General features: G+C 45.9%; 1 protein-coding gene across 6 annotated transcripts in view; it reads left to right on the top strand.

The window, feature by feature from the left end:
• Positions 1-22,234, top strand: part of LOC108164954 (dopamine D2-like receptor) — a 55,267-nt gene extending 33,033 nt beyond the window's left edge. For 2 of the 6 annotated variants that reach the window (XM_033393147.1, XM_017300951.2), the window contains 8 exons: positions 59-249; positions 15,059-15,168; positions 15,248-15,500; positions 15,984-16,282; positions 17,387-17,680; positions 18,070-18,204; positions 18,447-18,547; positions 18,670-22,234. In XM_033393147.1, the coding sequence (XP_033249038.1) occupies positions 59-249; positions 15,059-15,168; positions 15,248-15,500; positions 15,984-16,282; positions 17,387-17,680; positions 18,070-18,204; positions 18,447-18,547; positions 18,670-18,881 (1,595 nt within the window). In that variant the 3' untranslated portion in view covers positions 18,882-22,234. The remainder of the gene's footprint in view (positions 1-58; positions 250-15,058; positions 15,169-15,247; positions 15,501-15,983; positions 16,283-17,386; positions 17,681-18,069; positions 18,205-18,446; positions 18,548-18,669) is intronic. The other 4 variants (XM_017300955.2, XM_017300954.2, XM_017300952.2 and 1 more) reach the window with 4 other exon arrangements.
• The last annotated feature ends 806 nt before the right edge of the window (positions 22,235-23,040 follow it).

Below are 23,040 nucleotides of genomic sequence, written 5' to 3'. Positions count from 1 at the left end.
TGTCCACAGGTTAAGCTGCAACTAATTTGTGTACTCCTGTACCATTTTGTCTTTGCAGTGGACCACAACTACTGGGCGCTCATCTTGATACTGTTCCCCATCCTTACCCTCTTCGGCAACATCCTGGTCATCTTGTCCGTATGCCGCGAGCGATCGCTGCAGACAGTTACGAATTACTTTATAGTTTCTTTAGCCATAGCCGATCTCCTGGTCGCCGTGGTCGTGATGCCATTTGCTGTTTACTTTCTGGTAAGTAAAGCCAAAAAATTCAATTTATACGATACACTTTTATGTCTCTCTTTATATACATACATACCATACGAGTATGTGTATGTGTATGTGTATGTGTGAGTATCTGATGGCTGCATGGAAGGAACCGGGTCGGGTCGAGTCAAGTCTGGCAGAGGGTGGCAAAATCAAAATGCAAAATTGCCAGCCATTTGCGTTTAATTTTATCAAGTGTTGGGTCATATAATAAATAAACACTCTCATAAATAACCGAGCACGATGGAGCCAGAGGCCAGACATGGAGATGTGAAAATACCAAGGACTATGGACCATAGACCATGGATCAGGGGCAAGGGAGCAGGCAACAGGCAACAGGGCACATGGTGGAGGCCAAGAGGGGCGTGGCTTTTTAGTAAATTGCGGCCATTCAAGCAATAACATTCAATTTTTGGCGCTCCCTGCATATAAATCAATGTGTGTTCCACAGAGTCCAAGAGAAGAGTGCTAGGATATGGGTAATGGGAAGGGAATTGGTCCTGAGACAAGCTCTCGTCTTCGCCCGCTTCCTTCTGACTTAAGCCGACGTAGCTGTCATTCCCTATGATTGATTGTTAGATTGACGGACTCACTGACTGACAGACTGTCTGACTCTATGACTGTCTGCCACCCGCCGGCTCTGACTATTCCATCGAGAGTTGAATCCTGACTGGCTCACTGACTGACAGATTGATGGAATGGCCTTAGTCCACTGCCACTCCCAGTCTCATCCCTATCCATAGCTCATCAGCATTCGGATTGCGGCAGTCCTGGATTAGAATATTGGCTTAGCTATGCAAATGGAGCAACATCAACAGAAACAGAAACAGGAACAGGATAAGCAATATCATAGGATGTCCTCTACACATGAATGGTGACCTGGCTGCTGGCTAATTGGTTGGAAGCTACTGCTGCCATGTCCGGGGCTGCCACAATTAATTGTGTGTTTATTTGAGTGCTGGTAAATTATAAAAATTTGCAATTGCAGCTGGAGCAAGACGCAGCAACAGCCACAGCATCAGCATCAGTAGAATATACGTATACGTAATTAAAACGCTCGAAAGTCAAATGAAATTAACAAACAGCCACACACAGGCACTTCACGGTGGCTGAGAGCAGAGGGGCAGGGGGCGCATTGTGTCAGAGTGTCATTTGACAATAACAAATGTGGCAACTTGTCAGAGAAATGAAAACAAGAAACTCGTTCAAGCATAATTGAATATTCGACTTAATTATTTATTTGTGCTGGCACTCCCCCTTTTTTCAAGCGTATTCAGAAGATTGACTCGGGTTTAAAATTGCTAAAAATGCAGAAAATATCGATACTCGCCCAGGACTCGTTCTCCGAATATTATATCCCCATCAAAATTTGTGCGAAAAATAACGTCTGGACTTCAGGCTTGCAGAGAATAGAATTTCATTGTAGCATTTATTCTGCCTGGTATAAAAACATTCTCAAGGATAATAGCTAAATCTTTTGATGGCTTCCGATGGACCTTTCCCTTGCCTCAAGATCTGGATGAGCAACTGCCTGTTGCGGGGCTTGTTGTTGACCTTATAATGGCATGCAACCACATAGACACGGGTATTCAAATGGCGTGCCCACACAGATACGCCCCACACAAATATGGTAACCGAGGCAGAGCAAATTAACTTGTCATTAAAAGCATCAAATGCGCCCTGCTCTACGCCCTCTACTCGCCCAGCCAACAGGCCACCGTCTCGCATCTCGTATACCTGTGCAAGTGTCAGGTGTTAATTACACTCTTACCCACACCCCGGAAAGCCACCCACCCCAAACATAGTCACACACACACACATACACACATACACATGTAATGCAACGCTTGTCAGATGCAGTAGGGTGTAGGAATAGTATGTGCAGGGGCTAAGGCTTTATGCTGCAACCGGAGATCTCTGGGCCTTTCTTTCTATGATCTAGCTAGCTGGAAATTTCTCTTTTTCGTTCGTTCATGCTCTCCATATTACATATCAATTTCTCTACTTTCTCACCCTTCAAGGGCAAAAGAGTGTAGTTTTCAATGGAGAAGCGGTAGTAGTAGCAGACAGAGAAAGAATCCTCAAGCACAAGTACAATTTATTTAGCTCGGCCAAGTCTGTTGGCATTTTCACATACACTTGGGCACACACAGGCACACAGAAATACACAGATACGGACACAGATACATATACAAATACAGATATAGATACAGACACAGGCACTGGCAAGCACACAAATGAAAATTGATTTAGTTAAGAGGATTTGCGTCAACAACAGCACAATACGAGTAAGTGTGCAGTAACACGGTCGTGTCGTCGGTCCAGTCCCAGTCGTGGCTACCAGATGGAGACCGCTTGGCGACGCTTGGAGACTGGGTGACTGGAAGACTCTAGAAAATGAGAAATGCTAGAGGTTTGTCGGCGAAGGGGGGGTGGGATGCGAATGGGTGGCTGCTCGAGATTGGTAACCGAAGGTGAGGAAGATTGGCAGGGCTCTCTCTTCCGCCCTTACTGCCCTACTGTGTGCGTTGGCATTTGTGCTGGATAGCACTTAACTCATAAAAATGTGCGCAGCTCCAGCCCCGAGCCCCACCTTTGGGAGGAAAGCAACAAGAGAGCCGGAAAGAGATGCCAACAATGGAGAATTATTGCTTATGACACAGACGAACAGACAGGCAAGTCAGCAATGGGCAATGGGCGTGGCAGGCCACATACGAGTATACGCGAATACATGTTACTCATACGCAACGTTGTACGTCATGTTGGTGGCGAGGAGAAGCGAGACGAGGCGAGGCGAGGTTGTGTATGTGGATGTTGTTTGGTTACACGCGGCTCGCTTTAACTCGCGGCTAAAACAAATACACAAGCATTTCGGCCCTCGTTTCTCTTCCCATGCTTTCTTCCACCACTCTGCCACTCTCTTTGGCTATCCCTTCCCCGCTCTCTCTCTCTGTCTCTTTGGGCGTATGTGAGTGTGTGCGTGTGTGTATGAGGGCAGTGCTTTTCTATTTTAAGTGGTTGTATATGTCAGTGGAAAGCTTTTGTTGACATTCAAGTGGTCATTGAAAGTGTAAAAGCGTGCACACACACTGTCCTGCCTGGCATGGGGGGCTGTAGGTGGCGACCAGTTGGGCCAGGACGCGACACACAGGAGCCAAGTCAAAGTAGCCTCGCCCAAAGTTCACCATCATCATGTTCACTGCTCTAATCTCATCAGGAGTGTGTCTGTGTTTGTGCTCCTGCAAAGGCGGGACTGAGTCCATGTCCGTGTCCATGTCGATGTCCATGTCCCCTATCCGCTCTCCGCTGTAGATGTGTGAGTGTTGTGCATGGAAGTGTGTGTGACTGCCTTACACATGTTGGCCGCCATTAATTGCTTTTGTATGCATTCTGGCGCTGACTTCTGCAGCAGCAGTGGGGCTGGATTAGTGTGACCAGAGTGCTTGTGTGCGTCTGTGGGCACAGGGGATTTCATTGATTATGCCGGAAAGTGGTCAGTGGCAAAGGCTGTCAACGTGGAGGAGTGGAAGTTTTGTTTGCAGGAAGCCCCATAGAAGTTATCGGCTGCTGGAGCGGATCGAATACTGAGCAATGGCCCCGGTTCACGGTGCGCAATCCAAAAATAGTTTTAATTCGCGATTTGCAGATGGAATTGTGGGTCTCGGCTATCATTGGCGAAGCCTCTAAGACTGGAATAATAATTGAGTCATTCAATATTTATTGAGTGATTTACATACAAGAAGTGATCCTTGAGCGAAAGAGAGAGATGGCAAACCATGGGGCTTGCTAAGAGATGGATTTACTTGGGTTAAAGTCAGCAGGGGTGACCTGCTGCTATACTCTTCTCTCCTTCCCTTGCTCAATCACTCACCCTCTTGAGAGCATCGTAAAGAGCCATCAGAATTTGTCATAAATTCATGGAAAAAAATAAATAATCTGATTAATATACATATACACACACACACACACACACAAACTTGAACACACACTCAGACACACACTTCCAAAATTCTGGAAAACACTCACAAGCGCGCTCACACAGTGATTCACATACCCACATCAAGCACTGCCCAAAGGAATGAAAATGCGAAACTGTCAATGGCCGCCCCAGCCTCCAGCCTCCAACCAACCCCCCATCCCACACAGCCCCCGTTTTTGGGATAGGAGAAAATTCGCAAAGGAAATGGGGCAGCGATAACGGTACTTAATCAGCATTTGAAGCAGCCACCGTCGCACAGTGGGTGAAAAAAATAAAAAAAAACCAAAGGAAAAACAGAATGAAACCGAAATGGAAATAATCATATTTTGTGGCCTAAAAATAGAGTTGCTCCGATGAAATGGTCTGCCAGTGACAGGCCAAGTGTCGACAACCTCTCTGAGTGCACCACACCCCCTCCTGGGCCCAATCCGCCTCCCCTTCTCCCTCTTTCCATCCACTGATTTTAGCCAGAACAGAGCAGGAGAGAATTGTTTGTGGCATTTTTATTATGCATGATTTTTATGATTGTCTGGAATGGGATACGGATTTGGCTTTCGATTTGGTATTTGGATATATGCACCGCTACTCGTATTACACGTATTTTCGTATTTTGGCCATAAGCAGCAGGTCATAAGAGAGATAGGAGGTCCAGAGTTCCGAGTTCAAGAAGGTGTCGGAAAACTTCTCTGAGCCAGTGCAGCTCATCCCCAAAACATTTTGAATGATTCTCAAATATCCCATCCCATCCCATCTGGTCTTTCAGGTGGTGTAAGGTAGGGTCGAGGAGGAGGGGTGAAAGCATTTATCACTCCAGCTGCAACATTGAAAAATAAAACTACAAAACAAGTGGAAAGTTTCACAAGAGCAGTTTCACCTTCAGGTCGGAGTCGGGGCTTAGGCGGCTGCCAAACTACACAAAAACTGTTTCCATGTGGCAGGCAATAAAAAGAGTTTTCCACCAACTTGTTCAGCAGCCCCAGGGCTGATGAGGATGAGACCTGCTCAGGCTGAGGATGGGGATGGGGATGGGGATGAGGATAGAGGGATGAACGATGTGGGATGCGGCATGGAGACCTGCTGATGATGCCAACTGCCCCAAGCTGAGCCGAGTGGTGGGGCGCAAAGTTTTTTAATTTTAATGGCCATTTAAAAGGTTGTGCAGGCAAATGTGCCTGGCCCTGGCTTAAGTGCTGCCAAACGAGTCTGGGAAGGCGGGCTGGCAGGACGGGGATTCAAAGGAAAGGTGTGGAATCCTCTGACTATCCTCTATGGCCCTGACCAGGCTAAAACTGATCATTCCTGTCCTTGATGGAGCACCCTGTGCCTGTGCTACTCCATTCTGATGCACATTTCGTTGCACAACTCATTTTGACTTTTCTCAGCGCCATTCCATTGCATCGGAAAAGCTTTCAGCAGGAGAGGGCTCAAAAGATGGGATGATGTTACCAAAGTGCCTGCAAGTGGCTAAGCAAACAGGCTGCAGCCAAAACTGAAGCCCGGCAAAAGGCGAGAGAGAACAGGCAAGCAAAGCGAAGGGAAGGGAAGGGAAGAACCGTTCAAGACAGGGGGAAAGTTGGACTGGAAGTTGAACTGGACTCCGGTCCAGTCCACTGGCTACAGTGGCACTACTAGCCGTACTTGTACTCTCTACCACTCTCCTTCTGCTCCTGTACGTCCTCTTAGACGGCCGAGGAGTGGCCTTGCTTTTGGGGCCAACAACTGCAGGCAGCAACAATTTGTTGACTAAGCCAAAAACGAGTAGAATGCGCCCAAAACCCAGGCAGCACTTTGTTCTCTCAACTTGAGTTGCTTGTGTGTGTGTGTGTGTGTGTTAGTGTGTGTACATTAGTATGTGTATGTGGGTATGGGTATAAATCCTTGTCAGCCAGAGAACCGCACTGAACCGCACTGAACCGCACTGAACCGCAGGCCGCACATCAATTCAAATAAATAATCCAACAGCATGAAATTGGCCGACGGCAAAAAACTTTTCAGCTGCTTAGGCATGGGGCACGGTCTGTGGCACGGGGCCTGGAAAGTGCTGTCCCTCAGCTAAATGGCTGCTATCAAAAATATTGCCCTTTAACCCGCCGACTCCCATCCCAATCGCCAGCGCCATCTCCATCTCCATTTCCATCTGAATCTCCATCAGCCCCGGCGGTTTTCATCTCCGGCACGCATGCGAGTTAAAGCGCGTACTTCCGGCCGGATTCGAGTCTCACGGACCGCAGATTTTGGTTTTTGGTCGCATTTTCCAAATGCCTTTCCCTCTCTCTCTCTCTGCCCCTCTCTATACATCTCTCCCACATGCGTACGTACATATATGTTTGTATGTATTAAAGTGTGTGTGAGTTTCGTTTTGCATCTTAAATAATTAACAGAGGTCTTGATTTGGGAAGCCAACCCCAAAAAGCGACCCAAGATTCAATCAACGTACTAAGCGTTCTTCCTGGAAAATCTACACGTATTATATTTCCATTTCCATATACAGGCATATAGCGGCTGGGCGGGGGACTGCCACAAAATATGTCGCTAAGCGAGAGAGAGGCTGGCGAAAAAGTAAATGTATTAGAAAATAAAATTTCCCTCGACGCTAATGACAACTAATTTGTTGAAGCCCGAACAGCCCGAGGAAAAGCGAAGAAAATCTGAAAAGCACAACATATACAGCTATATATATATCTTATATATGCATGTGCTTGTGTGTGTTGGTGTGTGTATAAATAAGCATGATGGTGGCCTTGGGGGGCAGAGTCCGAGACTATTAAAAATGGCGCACAAAAACGCTAAAATTGTTACGACAACGATGAAGACGACAGCAGGGACATGCACACAGACACACACACATACAGGGAACGAGAGAAAGAGAGACAGCATAAGGAAGAAGAGAAGAGAAAGTTGGGGTGCACATACAGCGTCAGACAATAAACTTAATAAATAAGTCAATTAATTTCCCTCTGCGCTTCTGATATGCCAGCAGAAGGAGCCAAAGGAGCAGCATGACTGGGGACTCTGGAATGGGGCCAGAGCCAGAGCAGGAGCCAGGACGAGGACTAGAACCAGAACCAGGACCAGGACCAGGAGCAACAGCATCAAGTGCCAGTCACTTGGCCTAAAAGCCCTTCCATCCCCTCCTGGGTGTGTGTGTATGTTTGTGTGTTTGTGTGAGCCAGTTCAATTAACTTTGTCTGTCCTAAGAAAATGTATGCGAAACTCGTTTAATAGTCGCTGCCTGTTGGCTTTGACTGAGAGGCCATTGGTGCTGCTGGTACTGCTGCTACGGCAATGGCTGCCACTGCCACTGCCACTGCCACTGCTGCAGCCAAGGTAACGGTAACTTTATTACTGACACTGCAAAATGGTCGACAAGCTGAATGGCTGCACTGAGCGAAATTGCCAGCGAAAAAGCAACAAAGCTTTGCAACAATATTTTGGCGAGAATTTCAATTGCAGCTGCAGCAAAGTGTCGAGAGCAACCTCCGTTGCCTTCCCTTCTGTGCCTTCTGTGCGTTCTCTTGGCCCTGCTCTGACGCAATTTATTGTACAACTAACTCTGCCCCCCGTTCTGTTCCTTACACTTTATGTTCCCCAAATATGTATTAACAAGAACGAAAGGTTAGCTTTTGGGGCACTGAAACTACGGGATACCCTTTCAGGACCAACATTTAAAGCAGTTTTATTCGCATGGAACGATGCCAGATCTTTTGCTATGAGGGATTGGCTCTAAGGCCGGACTATATTTTGGAAACTGTACAAGAGTCTTCGGATAATGTCCTTCAAAACCATTCAAGTAGAGTATTAAATGCAGCCTCTGGAAGTTGTGAATTCCTGCACCAAATTATAATAACCTTTTTGGGGGTAAAGCATTGAAAAGAATGAAGAAACTGTGGCGGATGGAGCCAGCCCGGACCCTGGAAAGACGGGGCACCCAAGACGGCGACTGCAGCATTTGGCAACATAAACAAATTATTTGATGACTTTTACGCGCTTCGCCTCGCACATCGCACATCGCCATCGTCATCATCATCGCTTTGCGCCCCCATTCCGTCGAGTCCTGGCTGCTGGGATACTGAGTCCTGGCTCCACTCGTCCTGCGGTTGGTGTCGCCTTCTTTTCGGCGGATTTTCAGTACGGTTGGGTCGGTTGCATGGCCGGCCACTAAGTAAACTTTTATGACAGCCATAAAATAGGCAAAAAGGGGCGCCTCATGCAGGCGCCTTCGAGTAAGAGTGTATGTATGTATGTATAATATGCGAATCGCATAAAACCAAAGAATAAGAATACGATGAAGCCGGATCAACTTCTATATAATCAGCAGGGTGATACGGGTACTCTCATATCATGTCAGCGGATGGAAGGAAGGGGGGAGAGGGCATTTTTATGCAGCTGCCGCTGCTGCTGCTGTGACATTTTTATGCTAAGCAGTCGCCAAATTATGAAAATTCATAAAAAGCCAAATGTTATGGCATACTTTCAGACAGAGATAGATGCACTCGCACGCACAGCACAGCATAGAGGTGGCCAGAGGGAGAATGTGCTAGCTTTTGGCAATTTGAGCTTGAGGTTTTTGGCCAGACGAGACCTGGCCTCCTCCCCAGCTGTGCTCCCTGTCCCTGCTTCTGCTTTCCCCTCTGGGTTATCGCTTGCCAACTAAACTCGTTTGCGCTGACTCGTTTATCATCTCGTTTCGGGGCGACATCAACCAGAAAGAACAGCAGCAACAGCAACATAAACTAAAAGAAGAAACTAGGGAAAGAACCCCCCACAAATATGAGAAAGCGAAAGTCGATTAACATTCGAAAAGGATGGTAGGGAGGAGGTAGGGATAGAACAAGAGTGATACGAGTAGTTAGAGCTGAAACAAAGACTAAACTGGAGAACATACATATGTATGTATATATATCTGTACTGGTATGTACATATATAGATGCAAATATACTTAGACCCACTTTGAGCTCAGATCGATCTTGAAGGTTAATCCATGAATGCACTAAACGTTTTATTTCTTGTTTCGAAACCACATTTAGGCCCTTGACACCTTTTCCTTTGGCTCAGTGTAGAATTGGACAGTTTACAAATTTGATGTACTTGTCAGAGCCCTTCTATGCTCCACCTTTGGGCACGTGCCACGTGGCAAGTGGCAAGTCCATGAATCAAAGTGAAAGGTTGAATATTTTCGGGGAGGCCTCGACCTGACACACATCATGATTGTTCTAATGAGATGATAATGATGCTGTCCAGCTCTAAAGGATAGGCACAGAAAAATATGAGAGAGCGGTAGAAATAGAGCCTTAAATCTAGAACTAGAAGTAGAGGTAGATGTAGATGTAGAGCCAACCCAAATCAGAGAAACTTTCCCTCTCAACTTGCCACTTAACTTGGCCTGGGATCGGGGCTTTTCGGACTGAGCGGATTGGGTGCGGATTGGGTGCGGATTGGGTGGGGCTTAGGGGTCATTGATAACTATTTTCTGCACCGCATAATGTGCACAATTTGTTACGCATGCTCGACTGGCCACGCCCCCCACCAAGCACGACCGCCAGAGCACCCTAAACCACCGTCCACATCCCCACTCAACCTAAGCCGCCGTTTCCCCTGCGGTTGCCCACTGAAGTATCAAAAATCTGTTTGAAGTTGAATTCGCCAGGGCAAACACACACACTCGCAGATACACACACACACAAAAAATGGAAAATGGCTGGGAAGGAGAGTGGCAGAAGTTCCAGAACCGAACCAAGCCGAACTGAACTGAGCCCATCTACCCTTCCTCTCAGACAACAGGAGAAAAGGGTTGTCAGGGGATTCTGCTTCTGCTGGCGTTTTATTTGGAAAATTTCCTGTGTCTACTTTCGGTTTTATAATTAATTTTAAAAAGCTTTTAATGGCTGGCACGCGTTGGCCTAGACCAACGCCAAAACAGTTCTAACCTATACCCTACAGCACCTACCCTAGTCGCTGGACCCCAAACCGAACCGAACCGAAAGACCCTCCAGATGAAAGTCCGCTCAGCATGAGAGGTTGGTACGAGTGGATGGGGTGAAGGGCAACGGGGACAGCTCAAGTGCTCCTAATTGACTTGCCAATGTGGAGAGGATTGGCCAGGGGATTGCCAGGCACCGGATAACCAAGGGGCTTGGCCCAAGAAACTGCTGCCACCAACGCAAGCGATGCTTTCTGCCTATGGTTGCACGTGCAACACAACAAAATGAACATGCAATTTTACAGTTGGATGGATGGTACATGATAGCTAGAAACTCTGTTATATATTTTATTTTATTTTAAATAATTTTACGCATTGAGATCAGTGCAAAATGGCATAATAGCTTAATTTAATTGTTTTCCAACGTTTCCAAGGACACAAACAGCTAGTCCGTTCTCCACAAAAGTATTACTTTCTCTCTAAATAAAAAATTTAATTCTAACAATTTTTCAGAAATTGTGATAATCCGAGATAACGAATGAATTCCGGAGAGGTAAAACATTTTCCAAATAGAATGAGTTTCGTAAGCTTTGAATTTATTTTTAGTGAACATTCCAAGTAAATTTTTATATTTTTGTTTTTTTGCAAATTTTTGATGCTGCTCCTGATGCTGTTTCTATTTTTGCTTCTGTTGCTTCGATGAACATTTTTCGGGCCACTTTCAAGTCACTAACAATTTGAGTGACGCTCGGGGCTGTCAAACTTTTAATAGCCAAAACGGGGGGGGGAGGCAAACGGCAACAGCAACAGCAACAACAATAACAATAACAACAACAACAGAAAGTAGAAAAAGCTGGAGTGATGGGAAGGGGGGGGGGGGGGGGGGGTTGTGGGGAAATTCAAAACGTGCGACACGTGCGCTGGGCTCCCGCTTGCTCCCTAGGCGCTATCCGTTCGGTCTGGGCTCTGGGGTGTTCTGGTAAAATGCATAAAATTGAAAACACACGCACATGGGGATCGGGAATGGCAGGAAGCAGCTTGGGAGACTGGTAGGATGGGAGGATGGGAGGATGGGTGGCAAGGTCAAGGCTCTAGAAACTGCTACAAAGTAATTCGTTTCCGCTTCATTACTTCCACCACCTCGCACTTGGAAAGCACTCAGAGGACCCCAACCCCACTTCCACTCCCATCCCGCCCAAAATAAGAGTAAAGCAAAGTCAAGTAACAGGCAGAATAAAATTCAGTCGAGTAAAACAAAATAAAATGAAATAAAATAAATCGACGCTGGTAAATAAAATGCGCAATTGACAGGCGTAAAAGGAAATGGCAACAGCCGCAGCCGCAGCCTCTCACACACAGATACAGATAGAGATACAGACACAGTAACCGACACAGACAGAGATGCAGACACAGACAGAGATACAAAAACAGTAACAGACGCAAATACAGCTACAGCTACAGATACAGATACAGGCATCCCCTGCCACTGGCTCGCTCTCATCGCTTCGTCGCCTTGCCGCCTCACCTGCCATTGCCAAATGTTTATAAGCAAATACAAACAAGCAAATATGCACAGCGAATGAGAGAGAGAGAGACAGAAAGAGGAGGAACTGAGGACAAGGGAAAGCGAAAGATAAATATAGGTACTGAGCGGGGGGGCTATCGTAATGGCGGCTAATTAACGCATCCTTCGACTTTAACTTGCTGAGCGATTTCCAAAAATTAAACTATTTTGAGATCTTAAGAACTTAAGTCTCCTCGTGGGACTGGTCCGCCGACTCCTGTGGCACAGTTTATTACAGTCTTACGATTGTAATCCAGTAAATATTGATACACTCATACGAGTATATGGAAAACTGGTCATTTCCATCCTCTACGACCATCTTTTGTAGCATTGCAAAATTCATAAAGCACCAGGATTGATGGATGGGATGGGTACTTTAAAGTCTTGTCTTTCCCTTGAGATCTATTGATCCATTGCCTTCCCCGCACTGTTCTCGTACCCTCTCCATGCATCTTTGTCGCTCCACTTGCCAGCGGCCACAATAAACAATGCTGGTTTCGATGGAAGAATTTAATTAAAAGCAGTTCCACTTACTGCTGACACACTTACTGCCACAGCCACAGCCACAGTCACTGCCATTGCGACAGCGACAGCTTGGAGGCGGACCCAAAGAGAAGCAAGGAAAATGGAAAATGTGGGGAAATTGTGAGATTTATTTGTGCAAGAAAACAAACAGTGTTGGATTACAGCGAACTGTAACTGAGCTTCAGTGAACCAGTGTGGAAACTGAAGAACCAATTATTTGGTGTTCACTGTGGAGCGACTGAAACTGAAGCCAAATCACTGCTGGAAAAACAATTAGCACAGAATCTTCTACACTTTCTTCCTTCACTTTTCTGAGAAGATTTTCTTAAATGAATGCTTATGGAGTTCTGTTTTGTTTAGCATTAACAAATGTTAGCCGACTTTTCCAATCGGCTTTTGGTCACCACTCAATGAAATCAGATCATTGAAACGATTCTCAATGGATTTTGGGTCTGCCTTTCAGCCAGTTTTCATGCCACATCTTCCACAGAGCAGTATTTGTGTGTTTGTGTGTGCCACTGATTTGTACAAATAGTTACTTCCCCTCACTACTCACCACTCACCCCTTAACCCTCAACACCCACTCGAAAGCCCGAAAAGTATATGCCAGTAGCACTACGAGTATGTAGCCTTACCTCTGCACAAAACTCTTATGTACTCGCTTCGATGTGGGATATACTCGTATCCTTTTCCTGGACTCCATCTGCGTGCAAACTATAAAAACCAGAAGCTCAATTATCAAAAAGGCTACGTGTGTTTGCCTTTGCCTTTGTCTGTGTCTGTGGCTGTGTTTGTATGCGGTCTCCGTCTCCCCTCGCTGTTTTCGTGTGTGGGTGTGTGTGTGTGTGTCTCGGTCTCTTCCTCATTGTCGCCTCCGACTTCCCAGTCGGTATCAATGAGTGCCAGGGCTACGTATAGGGATGCCATCTGAAAGCTTTGTCCCTTTGGGTTTTTGTGTGTGCGCTCGCCTTTGACTGTGCAAATAGATAAATTTATTTATTTTATGCCCTGCTGCCGCTGCTGCTCCTGCTGCTGCAAAAACCGCACACAAACAATAGCGAGAGCATAGAAATTTACTTTCAATTTTTCCTCTAAAATAAACCAAAAACCCACAAAAAGTAAAGCGAACGAGAGCGAGAGCGAGAACGAGAGCGAGGGAGGCCAGACGGCAGCCGGCTGACTTTAAGAGCCTTTATGCTCACAATATACATAAATTGAACATTTTCGAGCTGCCACAGCTATAGCTACAGAAACAACCATAGCCACACGAAGAAAGCGAACAGAATGGAGAAAGCGGGGCAGACACTTTCGGTGAATTGGAAATCGCTTACACAATACTCAGAACCAAATAGGGGTAGGGGTATGTATAAATTTTGGCAAAATATTAAAAAATTCAATGAAGCCTGGAGAAAGTGAATGGAACCCATTCAAGGCCAAGTTTTCATGATTAAGCCATAAATAATTCGACAAATGTTACATTTGTTTCTAAGAAGGATTTCTCTCTATATCTTTACGAGTATATTTATATACATACTTAGGTATGTATATTTCTTCTCGGTTCACATTTAGTCGAACCTTAATCGATTGCGGAAACTTTTGGCGCCATCCGAAAAAGGACAGCGACAAAAGGAATGAAAAGAAAACCAAAATAAAGAAAAGTATAGAAAAGAAAACAGATAGAATAGACGACATGAACAGACTCTGTCGTTCTTCCTTTTTATGTGTATATACACTTATGCTCAATACCCAAAAATACATTATAAATTATAGTTCAGCTGCAGGCAGCCGTAGAAGCCATCGCCATCGCCATTGCCATCTCCGCCGCGTACGCGTACGCCTCGTATACGCAATGTGCCTGACAATGGAAACAGGAAGGCAAAGAAATGTTGTAAAAAAATGCCATACCATTCACGTGTATCTGAGTGTGTCTGTGTGTGTGTGTGTCAGTCTAAGTGTGTGCTTGTGTGTGGCATGTGCATGTGTGCGTGTGTATGAGCATTCGTGCGTGTGTCTTTATATCGAAAAGTTTTTGCCACTTTCTTTAGCCAGAGCTCAACTTTTGTTATGCTCGCTTAGACCCGGCTACGGGTCTCAGCCATCGTCTGAGGCTGAGACTGTGACTCCGACTGGGTCTGGTTCTGGGTCTGGGACTGGGACTGGGACTGGGTCTGTGCTAGGCTATTTCTGTACAGTATTTCTATGCTGCTTTCACTTGACTCTCACTTTCATGGCTCGGCTTCCACAAATATTTTGCACTTGCTGTCTGTGTGAGGGAGAGTCGGCGGAGAAGGGTGGAGAGGGGAGAAACGAGGCCGTAAGGTAAAGGTTCAGTTTGAGTTTCAGCTGGAGATTGAGTTTGTTTGCCTACTTTAAACACAAAACCGATCGGAGAAGAAAAATGAATGTCTGTGCGTGTGTGTGTGTGTGTGTTTGTTTGGAGAGGGATGTCGATGTCAGTTTCAGCAGAGGCTTCAGCGGCTACTCTCCTGCCCCTCCTGCCCCTTCAAGGCAGCACACCCCACTCTCCACTCTTTATGGGCTTTGTGTGCTACAAATTGTTTGGCTTTGGAAATTCCCAGCGTTATTGTTAAGGTTTTTATGGAGTCTGTCTCTGTCCTGCTCGTGTCTCGTGGCCGAGATGCCCATCGAGAGATAGACTCGAAAACTAATTTCTGGCCAAATGGGAACAGAAAAATATTGTTATAGAACCCTATACGAGTATCCCTCCTCCATTCGCATCCTCATAGCCTCATAGGCTGAAAAGATTAAGAGAACAATATACGAGTATGTCCCCGTTTCTTTGCAGGTAAATGGGGCCTGGGCATTGCCTGATGTTGTTTGTGATTTCTATATAGCCATGGATGTGATATGCTCTACTTCATCGATATTCAACTTAGTTGCCATCTCCATAGACAGGTAAGAATGGCCTCCCCTCAGCTTATCTCCCCAGTTTATTAGTGCCACCCACTAATCTTTGTATCTTTGCATTCGACAGATATATCGCTGTGACGCAGCCAATAAAGTACGCCAAGCACAAAAACAGTCGCCGCGTTTGCCTTACGATACTGCTGGTGTGGGCCATATCGGCTGCAATCGGCTCGCCGATAGTTCTCGGCCTAAACAACACGCCTAATCGCGAACCGGATGTGTGCGCCTTCTACAACGCCGACTTTATACTCTACTCGTCGCTGAGCAGCTTCTACATACCCTGCATCATCATGGTATTCCTCTACTGGAACATATTCAAGGTGAGTAGTGTTCAGTCTCGAGTCTTCAGGAAACCATGTCGAATGAGGCTTTTCCATACAAAAATGAAGTGCTCGCATCATTGGTGCTTCGGTATATTATCATTGTCCTGGCATAAAAGCCATTCCTTCAGGCCCTCAGAGTACTCTTTGTCCTGGCATATAGTAGGTAATCAAAATCGGATTTGCTGGTCGGAATACTCATGAATGGCTGCCCTGATTTTTCCCGGCTTTAATTCCCTGCTGACTCGTGCACAATTCACAGTTTACAATCCACCCGTTTACAAAGAACCAAACCCAATCGGGTCGAATCGCATCCAATGGAATGGCAGAGTCAGATTTTAGTTTACACACATTAGCTGCAGCCTTCTCCTGGAGACTGCAAGCGCATCAGTCCTGGATTAGGTCTCCCTGTCTGCCTCTCACCCCCTTACCCACTTACCCACCCACTGACCCGCTCTCTCTGCGTCTACCTCTATTTTACAGGCCCTACGTAGTCGTGCCAGAAAGCAGAGGGCTGCCCGTAAGCCGCATCTCTCGGAGCTGACGGGCGGCAGCGTCATCGAGAACATCGCCCAGACTAGACGACTGGCGGAGACGGCCCTCGACAGCAGTCGCCATGCCAGCCGGATCATGCCGGACGAGCCGGCCACCAACACGGCCAGTGGTTCCAACGAGGAGGAGGACGAGAACGCCATTTCACCGGACATCGACGACTGTCATGTCATTGTGAACGACAAGTCCACCGAGTTCATGCTGGCGACCGTGGTCGAGGAGACCGGCAAGTGAGTATCCACAAAGGGAGTCCAAGCCAGATACAGATACAAACACACTGCTCCCGCTATTCGCTATTCGCCGGGCGCTATTCGTGGTGTGAAGCAAAATGAATGCGTGCGGCTTTGTTGCACAGTGTAATTTGAGGGTTCGGTTGGGGCATCGGTACGTCCCCCTGATACAATCTGCAACCTGGCAGCTTTTTCACGTGCCACAAGCACGTAATAGATAACCCAACACAGCTCCACCCAGTGCTCCTTTGGACAACTCCTGTGAGAGCTGCTGCCTGAGAGTCGTATGCATCGTCTGCATTTGCACTAAGTGCATTGGCAACAGAAAAATGTCAATCTAATTGCAAAACGGGTCTCTCAGTAGGGCCCTCTTCTCAATTGTTTTGCCATAAGAGTAGCACTCACCACTCTCAGCCAGCCACAACAAGTCCCAATCGATCGCTCAATCACTTTCCAAAACCGAAACTGAATCTGAATCTGAATCACAGTCTGAGTTCGCATCTGAGTCCAGTCCGTGTCTGAGCCAGAGCTCGTGCCTGAACCTGAGCCTGAGCGTGAACCCGAACCCGAACCCGAACCTGGCGTTAAGCACAGTCAATTAGCATCCTGATGGCCTGCTTAATCCAATAAGGACATGAAATGAAACCATTAATGACCGGCCCGGATGCACAAAGAGGAATGGTATGGAATGGGATGGTTGGGTATTGGACAGACCACGCTTCGACAGACCACCTTATTGGCAACTTTTACCAATCGGGGGAAAAAAAGAAGGCGAAACCAAAGAAGATGTGAAAAATAAATCTGAATAATTCAATTAATGCGTCACTTAATTAAAACTCAATTTATGCCTTGCCTTTAATTGACGTTGCGCCCCCAATTTCATCTTCTCGTCCTCTCATCGACATCGCCATTACCATCGTCATCGTCATCGTCGTCGTCGCTGCCATCGCTCTCTTCTGTCTGCCGGTTCGCCTGTCTGTGGCATCGATTGATTGATTGTCCTGGCCGGATTGCATTGCATTTGATTGCCCAACGCCAATCATCATCTCGAACGCCGATTGGAAATTAAATGGAATCCCCGTCGCTTTGGCGTCCGTGTGGCAGCAGCGTTGTGGCTCAGATCACCACACAGCCGCAGCTGGTGGTTGCCGATCCGAATGGTAATCATGATTCTGGTTATGCAGCCTCAAACGTTGATGATGTCCTTGCAGGCGTGGGCGTGGCCACGGGCCCGGCCGGCACCGCCGCAGCGGTGAGCAGCGCCACGCCCCCAGACAGCCCCCTGCCCAGCGGAGCCACCCTGCAGCGGTCGAGTGTCAGCAGCCGGCGCAACACCGCCGAGGACTCGCCGAAGCGCGGCGAGCCACCACTCAGGTCAGTGGCAGTCGATCACTCCAGGTATTTGCCATTGAACACACAGTTACTCTAGACCCTCTAGATAGATCCCCTGCCCCCCCTTAGCGTATGTACAGTATATTTCGATCGTACCACCATGAAAGATATTTTGCATAGCTTTCTTATCATGTATATATCATCTGTTGACCCCATGAAAACCTATGACTCCCTCCCTTTATCTTCTTTCTTTTGATCTCATTCCACCATACTCCTACCCCTTTGAGTCTGTAAAAATATGCTCGTCAAATCAGTAAAAACCCTATAACTCTGCGCAGCACCCCCTGTAGCCAGACTCTGTAGGGGACTTATGGTTCCACGTCCACTTTCCTCATATTTGTACCCGAAACATTGCCTGATGTGCGGTTCCGTTCCGTTTGTGCTCCGTTTTGCAGCGTCGCCATGAAGCCATTGTCCTTTGTCCGCTATGGAGTGCAGGAGGCCATGACTTTGGCACGCAACGACTCAACGCTATCGACCACATCGAAAACGTCCTCGCGCAAGGATAAGAAAAACTCGCAGGCGTCAAGGTGAGTAACGTCGTCCGTCCTCCCTAATTACAGTTATTAGTTCAGCTTTGAGTGTTGGTAATGTAACCCCGACCGACCCACCAACCGACCGCCCTCTCTCTCTCGCTCTGCTACACACTTTCACTGGTCTCTACTCGTTCTCTATTTTCACGTTTTTCTCCCTCTCGGAAAATGCAATTTACCATGGCTTATTATCCTTGCCACTTGCCGCTTGCCGCTTGCGTGCCGTCCTATTGGCGTAGATTCACGATATACAAGGTGCACAAGGCCTCGAAAAAGAAACGCGAAAAATCGTCGGCCAAAAAGGAACGCAAGGCCACAAAAACATTGGCCATCGTTTTGGGTAAGTTAAGCGGAAGCCAAAATAAAAGGGAAACTAGCGGGGAGACTGCAAATCATTTTCATTCTGACTGTATCTGTATCTCCTTCTATCCATCTCTGGCCTAATCCCTGTCTGGCCGAAAGGTGTCTTCCTCTTCTGCTGGCTGCCATTCTTCACCTGCAACATCATGGACGCCATGTGCGCCAAATTCAATAAAGACTGCCGACCGGGTCTGACGGCCTACATGATGACCACCTGGCTGGGCTACATCAACAGCTTTGTCAATCCCGTGATCTATACGATATTCAATCCAGAGTTTCGCAAGGCCTTCAAGAAGATCATGCATATGGGGTGATTGAAAACGACGAGCATGACAGCAGCAGCGGCAACACCAGCAATCACAAAAATAGCAATAGCAAGCAAGCCGAAACTGGACTAAGAGCAAAACTGTACTTAATCGAAGGTGTATGTAAGTAGTAGTGGGGTAAGGACGTAAGGATAGATGGATGAATGAATGGGTGAATGGATGGATGTATGTTTGGAGCACAGTGCCAAATGAAAGCAATGGATGGAGAGATGGATCGATCGATACTCGCCACTCAATTAGGCATTTAAGTCTCGAGGCAAGGAGATCCCCGTTCGTTTTGTTCGTAGGTACAATAGCCCTAAGCATGTGTACTCAAAGGTTCAGCTATCTATGTACATAGATCTGTATATACATCTACCATTTAGCTCTAATTATGCATAAGTACTATACACATATAATCTCTATACCAATATCGCGTTGAGAGCATTACGAGCTGTAGGCTAGGTACAATTTTAAACAATTACGTTTAGCTAATCCTAATCTCGAACGATATAATCAAACGCCCCTCCCCAAACTGAATACTGAAAATAACTCTACCGTAGCCATAAGTTCCACAAGTTGTCGGATCAGATTGGAACCAATTCGCTTTAAATTGAGGATAATGTTTTGTATGCTAATTCCTGACCTATCACATATCACGAGCAGACAACTACTCGTATTCCCCTCACCGAATGACGCCCCCGCTCCCCCTTCCAGCCCCACCCCAATGAGTAGATAAGTGTAGAGAAGAAATTCCATATCTTTAAAGGCAACGGCAACTCGAAGCAGAAGATTTCGAAGATGCTCGAGGTTAGCGTTTCGATACTTGGTATCGATACTTAGTGTAAGGCAGCAGTATTAGGCAGGATATGAATAAGTGACAAGCAGGGCCTTGAGGTCAGCGGCCCCACGCACACACAGCACACACACTCACACACACACGAATGAATCAAGTTAAGGACGATAGCTGATATTAATAAGTTATCGATAAGCTGGCGCCAGGGCGAAAAAGTAAGGGATGGATGGGTGGTCAAGAATGGTCACGGTAACTCAAATAAACTATTTTCTATCAGTCTATCGGTAAGTTTGATCGGTCATTGATCATATATGTGATCGATAAATGCATCGATAGCTTTCAAAATTGATTATAATCAATCAAGAACTGTCTTCCAAAACCGCCTTGCCCACCCAAGGATCGCATTCAAGCAGTAACAGTCGACCCGATTCGATATATCGAATGGCAGATACCCGATACCAAAACCGATAACTTGTCCGCTGAACACACATGCACACACACAAAAAGACTTAACAAAAACAAACTTAATGAGCCCCAAAAATCAAACAAAATCGCAGGAACGCTGACCCTCGATGCCAACCCTGCTTACAGAGCACAATTCGGATTATTGTTCAGTTTCAGTTGAAAACTCGTAGGCCAAGGCCCTAGGGAAATTACATCGTTTTAAGAGGAATTTCGATAGTGAAAGATGTAAGCGCATTTAAAACCTTAAGGTCTTAGGTATTTAGGTTAGTCCCATAGAGTACTCGTAAGTTAAGCAGGGACGTACCTAGTACGCCTAAACCAAGGCCCGAAAATACTCATTTTCAGATCCCAGAGAACGCAAGTTCGGGAAAAGAATATATGCGGTGACTATAGCTGATACTCCCACAGAGATATGTAGGTATAAGGTTTAAGGTATAGGGAGAGTGCATAGCAAGTCGGACAAGTGCGAAGAATCAGGGTATGTAGAGCACATTACTAGAAGTAATCTGCAGCCGCTAAGAGAGGCAGAGGTAAAGTTGGGCGAGGGCGCAATAGTTGCCCAGACCCAACTGAAGTACTACGATAAGATATATAATCGTATGTGTAATATAAAAAACTGAGTTTTGAAACACGGACCGAAAACCTCGACCCACCAACGATGATAGGCCTGTCGGATATCGGATCACGACCAAACGATGCCCCCTCGAATGTGCCCTGGACCAGCGAAGTGCTGACTGAAAAGAGAGTGGAGTTGAATGGGACTATATGTATATGTATTTGTATATGTAGAGGGATGGAAAGCGGGTTAGCCTTCGTTTCGAGACTGCTCCAAACTGCTTGGAGCCTTGCCCCTTGCTCTCAATCAGAATCAGGATCAGTGAGCGAGCATATTCGAATCGGCATCGTCCTGCCAGAGCAGAATCCCAATCCTTATCCGAAACGCTATCGTAGTTGGCCGGGCCGAGACACATTTGGATTTGGGTCCCTGATTTCAATGGCCGTCCTCTTAACTGTTTCTATGTGACAAATAATTGATAGATACTCGTAAATGCATATGCAATACTTTATACAAAATTCCATATATGATATGAATGAATATTGTGTAGCACCTAAGACCTAAGCTCGGATTATGTGTACCTCGGCTTAAGCATTAAGCGTTAAGCGATAGCTCACTACCAAATACAAGTAATGTAATCCCCGTAGGAAATTCAGCTCAACGGTTTTTATACTTTCCTAAAATCTTCAAAATGTATCCCTCTGATTATCTGTGTGTATTCGTGTGTGTGGGCTTCAGTGTTTGATTGAGTGAGTGGAGGTGGTTTTTTTTCTCATAAGCTAAGACATAGTTCATAAGGATAGTAGGCTAAGATGCAATATGATGGAAACTGTTCAACATTCAGATCAATGCAAAATGCTCCTACGTTAAGTTCTTCCAAAGAAAACGCTTATTAATTATAGCTAATTGGTAAATGTGCAAATTGAATTAACTATACACATATACATACATACGTACACGACACAGACAGATACACAAATACCCAGATACTCACACACCTGTTGTTGGTTTATCGAAATTTTAGCCTGAGTTTCAGTGTCGATGAATTGTTATCTATTATCTGTTATCTGTTGGATTCGTTAATTTGTGAATTGATACGATACTCATTTAAGGATAGTAAGTACTCCTAAGGCCCCTCCGCATAATCACCCCCCATATATGTATGAAAACTATATAGATATGTATGTATGTATACCCGTATAGTGAGGTCTCTCTGTCCAGTAAGCATACAGAACATATGTATGTGTTTGTGTGCGTACAATATGTGTAAAACTAGACAAGAACAAGAAAAAGACAGGATCTAAAACTGAGAACTATTTTAAAGCAATGGTCAAATTTGATTGTTTTTTTTTCTAGAACAATTACGATGATTATGCATTAAATGAAACGTAGGCTAAGCTCCAAAGAAAGGCGAACTACTGATGCGGGAATAATTACCATAGCTAATAATAATAGCAATAAAACCTAACATCAATAAATGTAATAATAATGGGAATGGCCGCTAACAGCAATTGAGCTGAGCGGTATGAGAATACATTAAATAAATAAAGAGAAATCAATAAAAACTGAAAATATTTCAAAGCAAAAACATCCAAAAAGTTTTCAATTCAAAGGAGGGCGGAGTGGGGCAATGGAAGAAAATAAATAACGAAAAATTGTGGTTCGGGTGGTGTTTTTGGTAAGTACGAAGGACCCTGCGTACATTCACATTCACCCATATTGGCGCACATATATCAACATTTTATTGCATTTATATGAGCTGATAATAAAATTCCAATAAGCATGAAAAGAAATAAAAATACTTACACAAGACAAACAAGAGGAACAATGGAGCTGAGAGTCTGCGAATCTGGGAGTCCTGGAGTCTGGGCCTGGCGCTGGTCCTGGTCCTGGTCCTGGGTGAGTGGTGGCTGGAAATCAATTCGATATAGAGGATGCCGCCACCCTGGAAACCAAAGCCGAAACTAAAAGCGTCTAAATAGATAAATGCACGGCCAAAAGGAGCAATTGATAGGGGTAGGGTACGAGTATGAGTACGAGTAGTAGCAGGGCCAAGACGCCATCAACTGGCACTGCCATTGCCTTCCCCCACATCGTCATCGTCTAATGGGCACTCAGTCAAACAGAGTCGGAGTCGGAGGCCGATTCGGAGACGGAGACGGAGACGGAAACTAAGGCGGAAACTAAGAAGGAGGTACGAACTTAAGTGTGTCTCTCCGACTGTCTGTATATGAAGTGGTCTCATGCACTGTGCCAAAATCTTAAGGGATAATTGATACGAGTACAGTCCAAGCAGGCCACCAAGATGATTGCATCCCATAGTACTAGATAGAAATGCCACATTTTACACG

Source organism: Drosophila miranda, chromosome XL (assembly GCF_003369915.1).
Source record: "Drosophila miranda strain MSH22 chromosome XL, D.miranda_PacBio2.1, whole genome shotgun sequence".
Lineage (NCBI taxonomy): Eukaryota > Metazoa > Arthropoda > Insecta > Diptera > Drosophilidae > Drosophila > Drosophila miranda.
The sequence above is the reverse complement of the archived record's forward strand: the minus strand, read 5'-3'. Positions and strand labels throughout refer to the sequence as shown.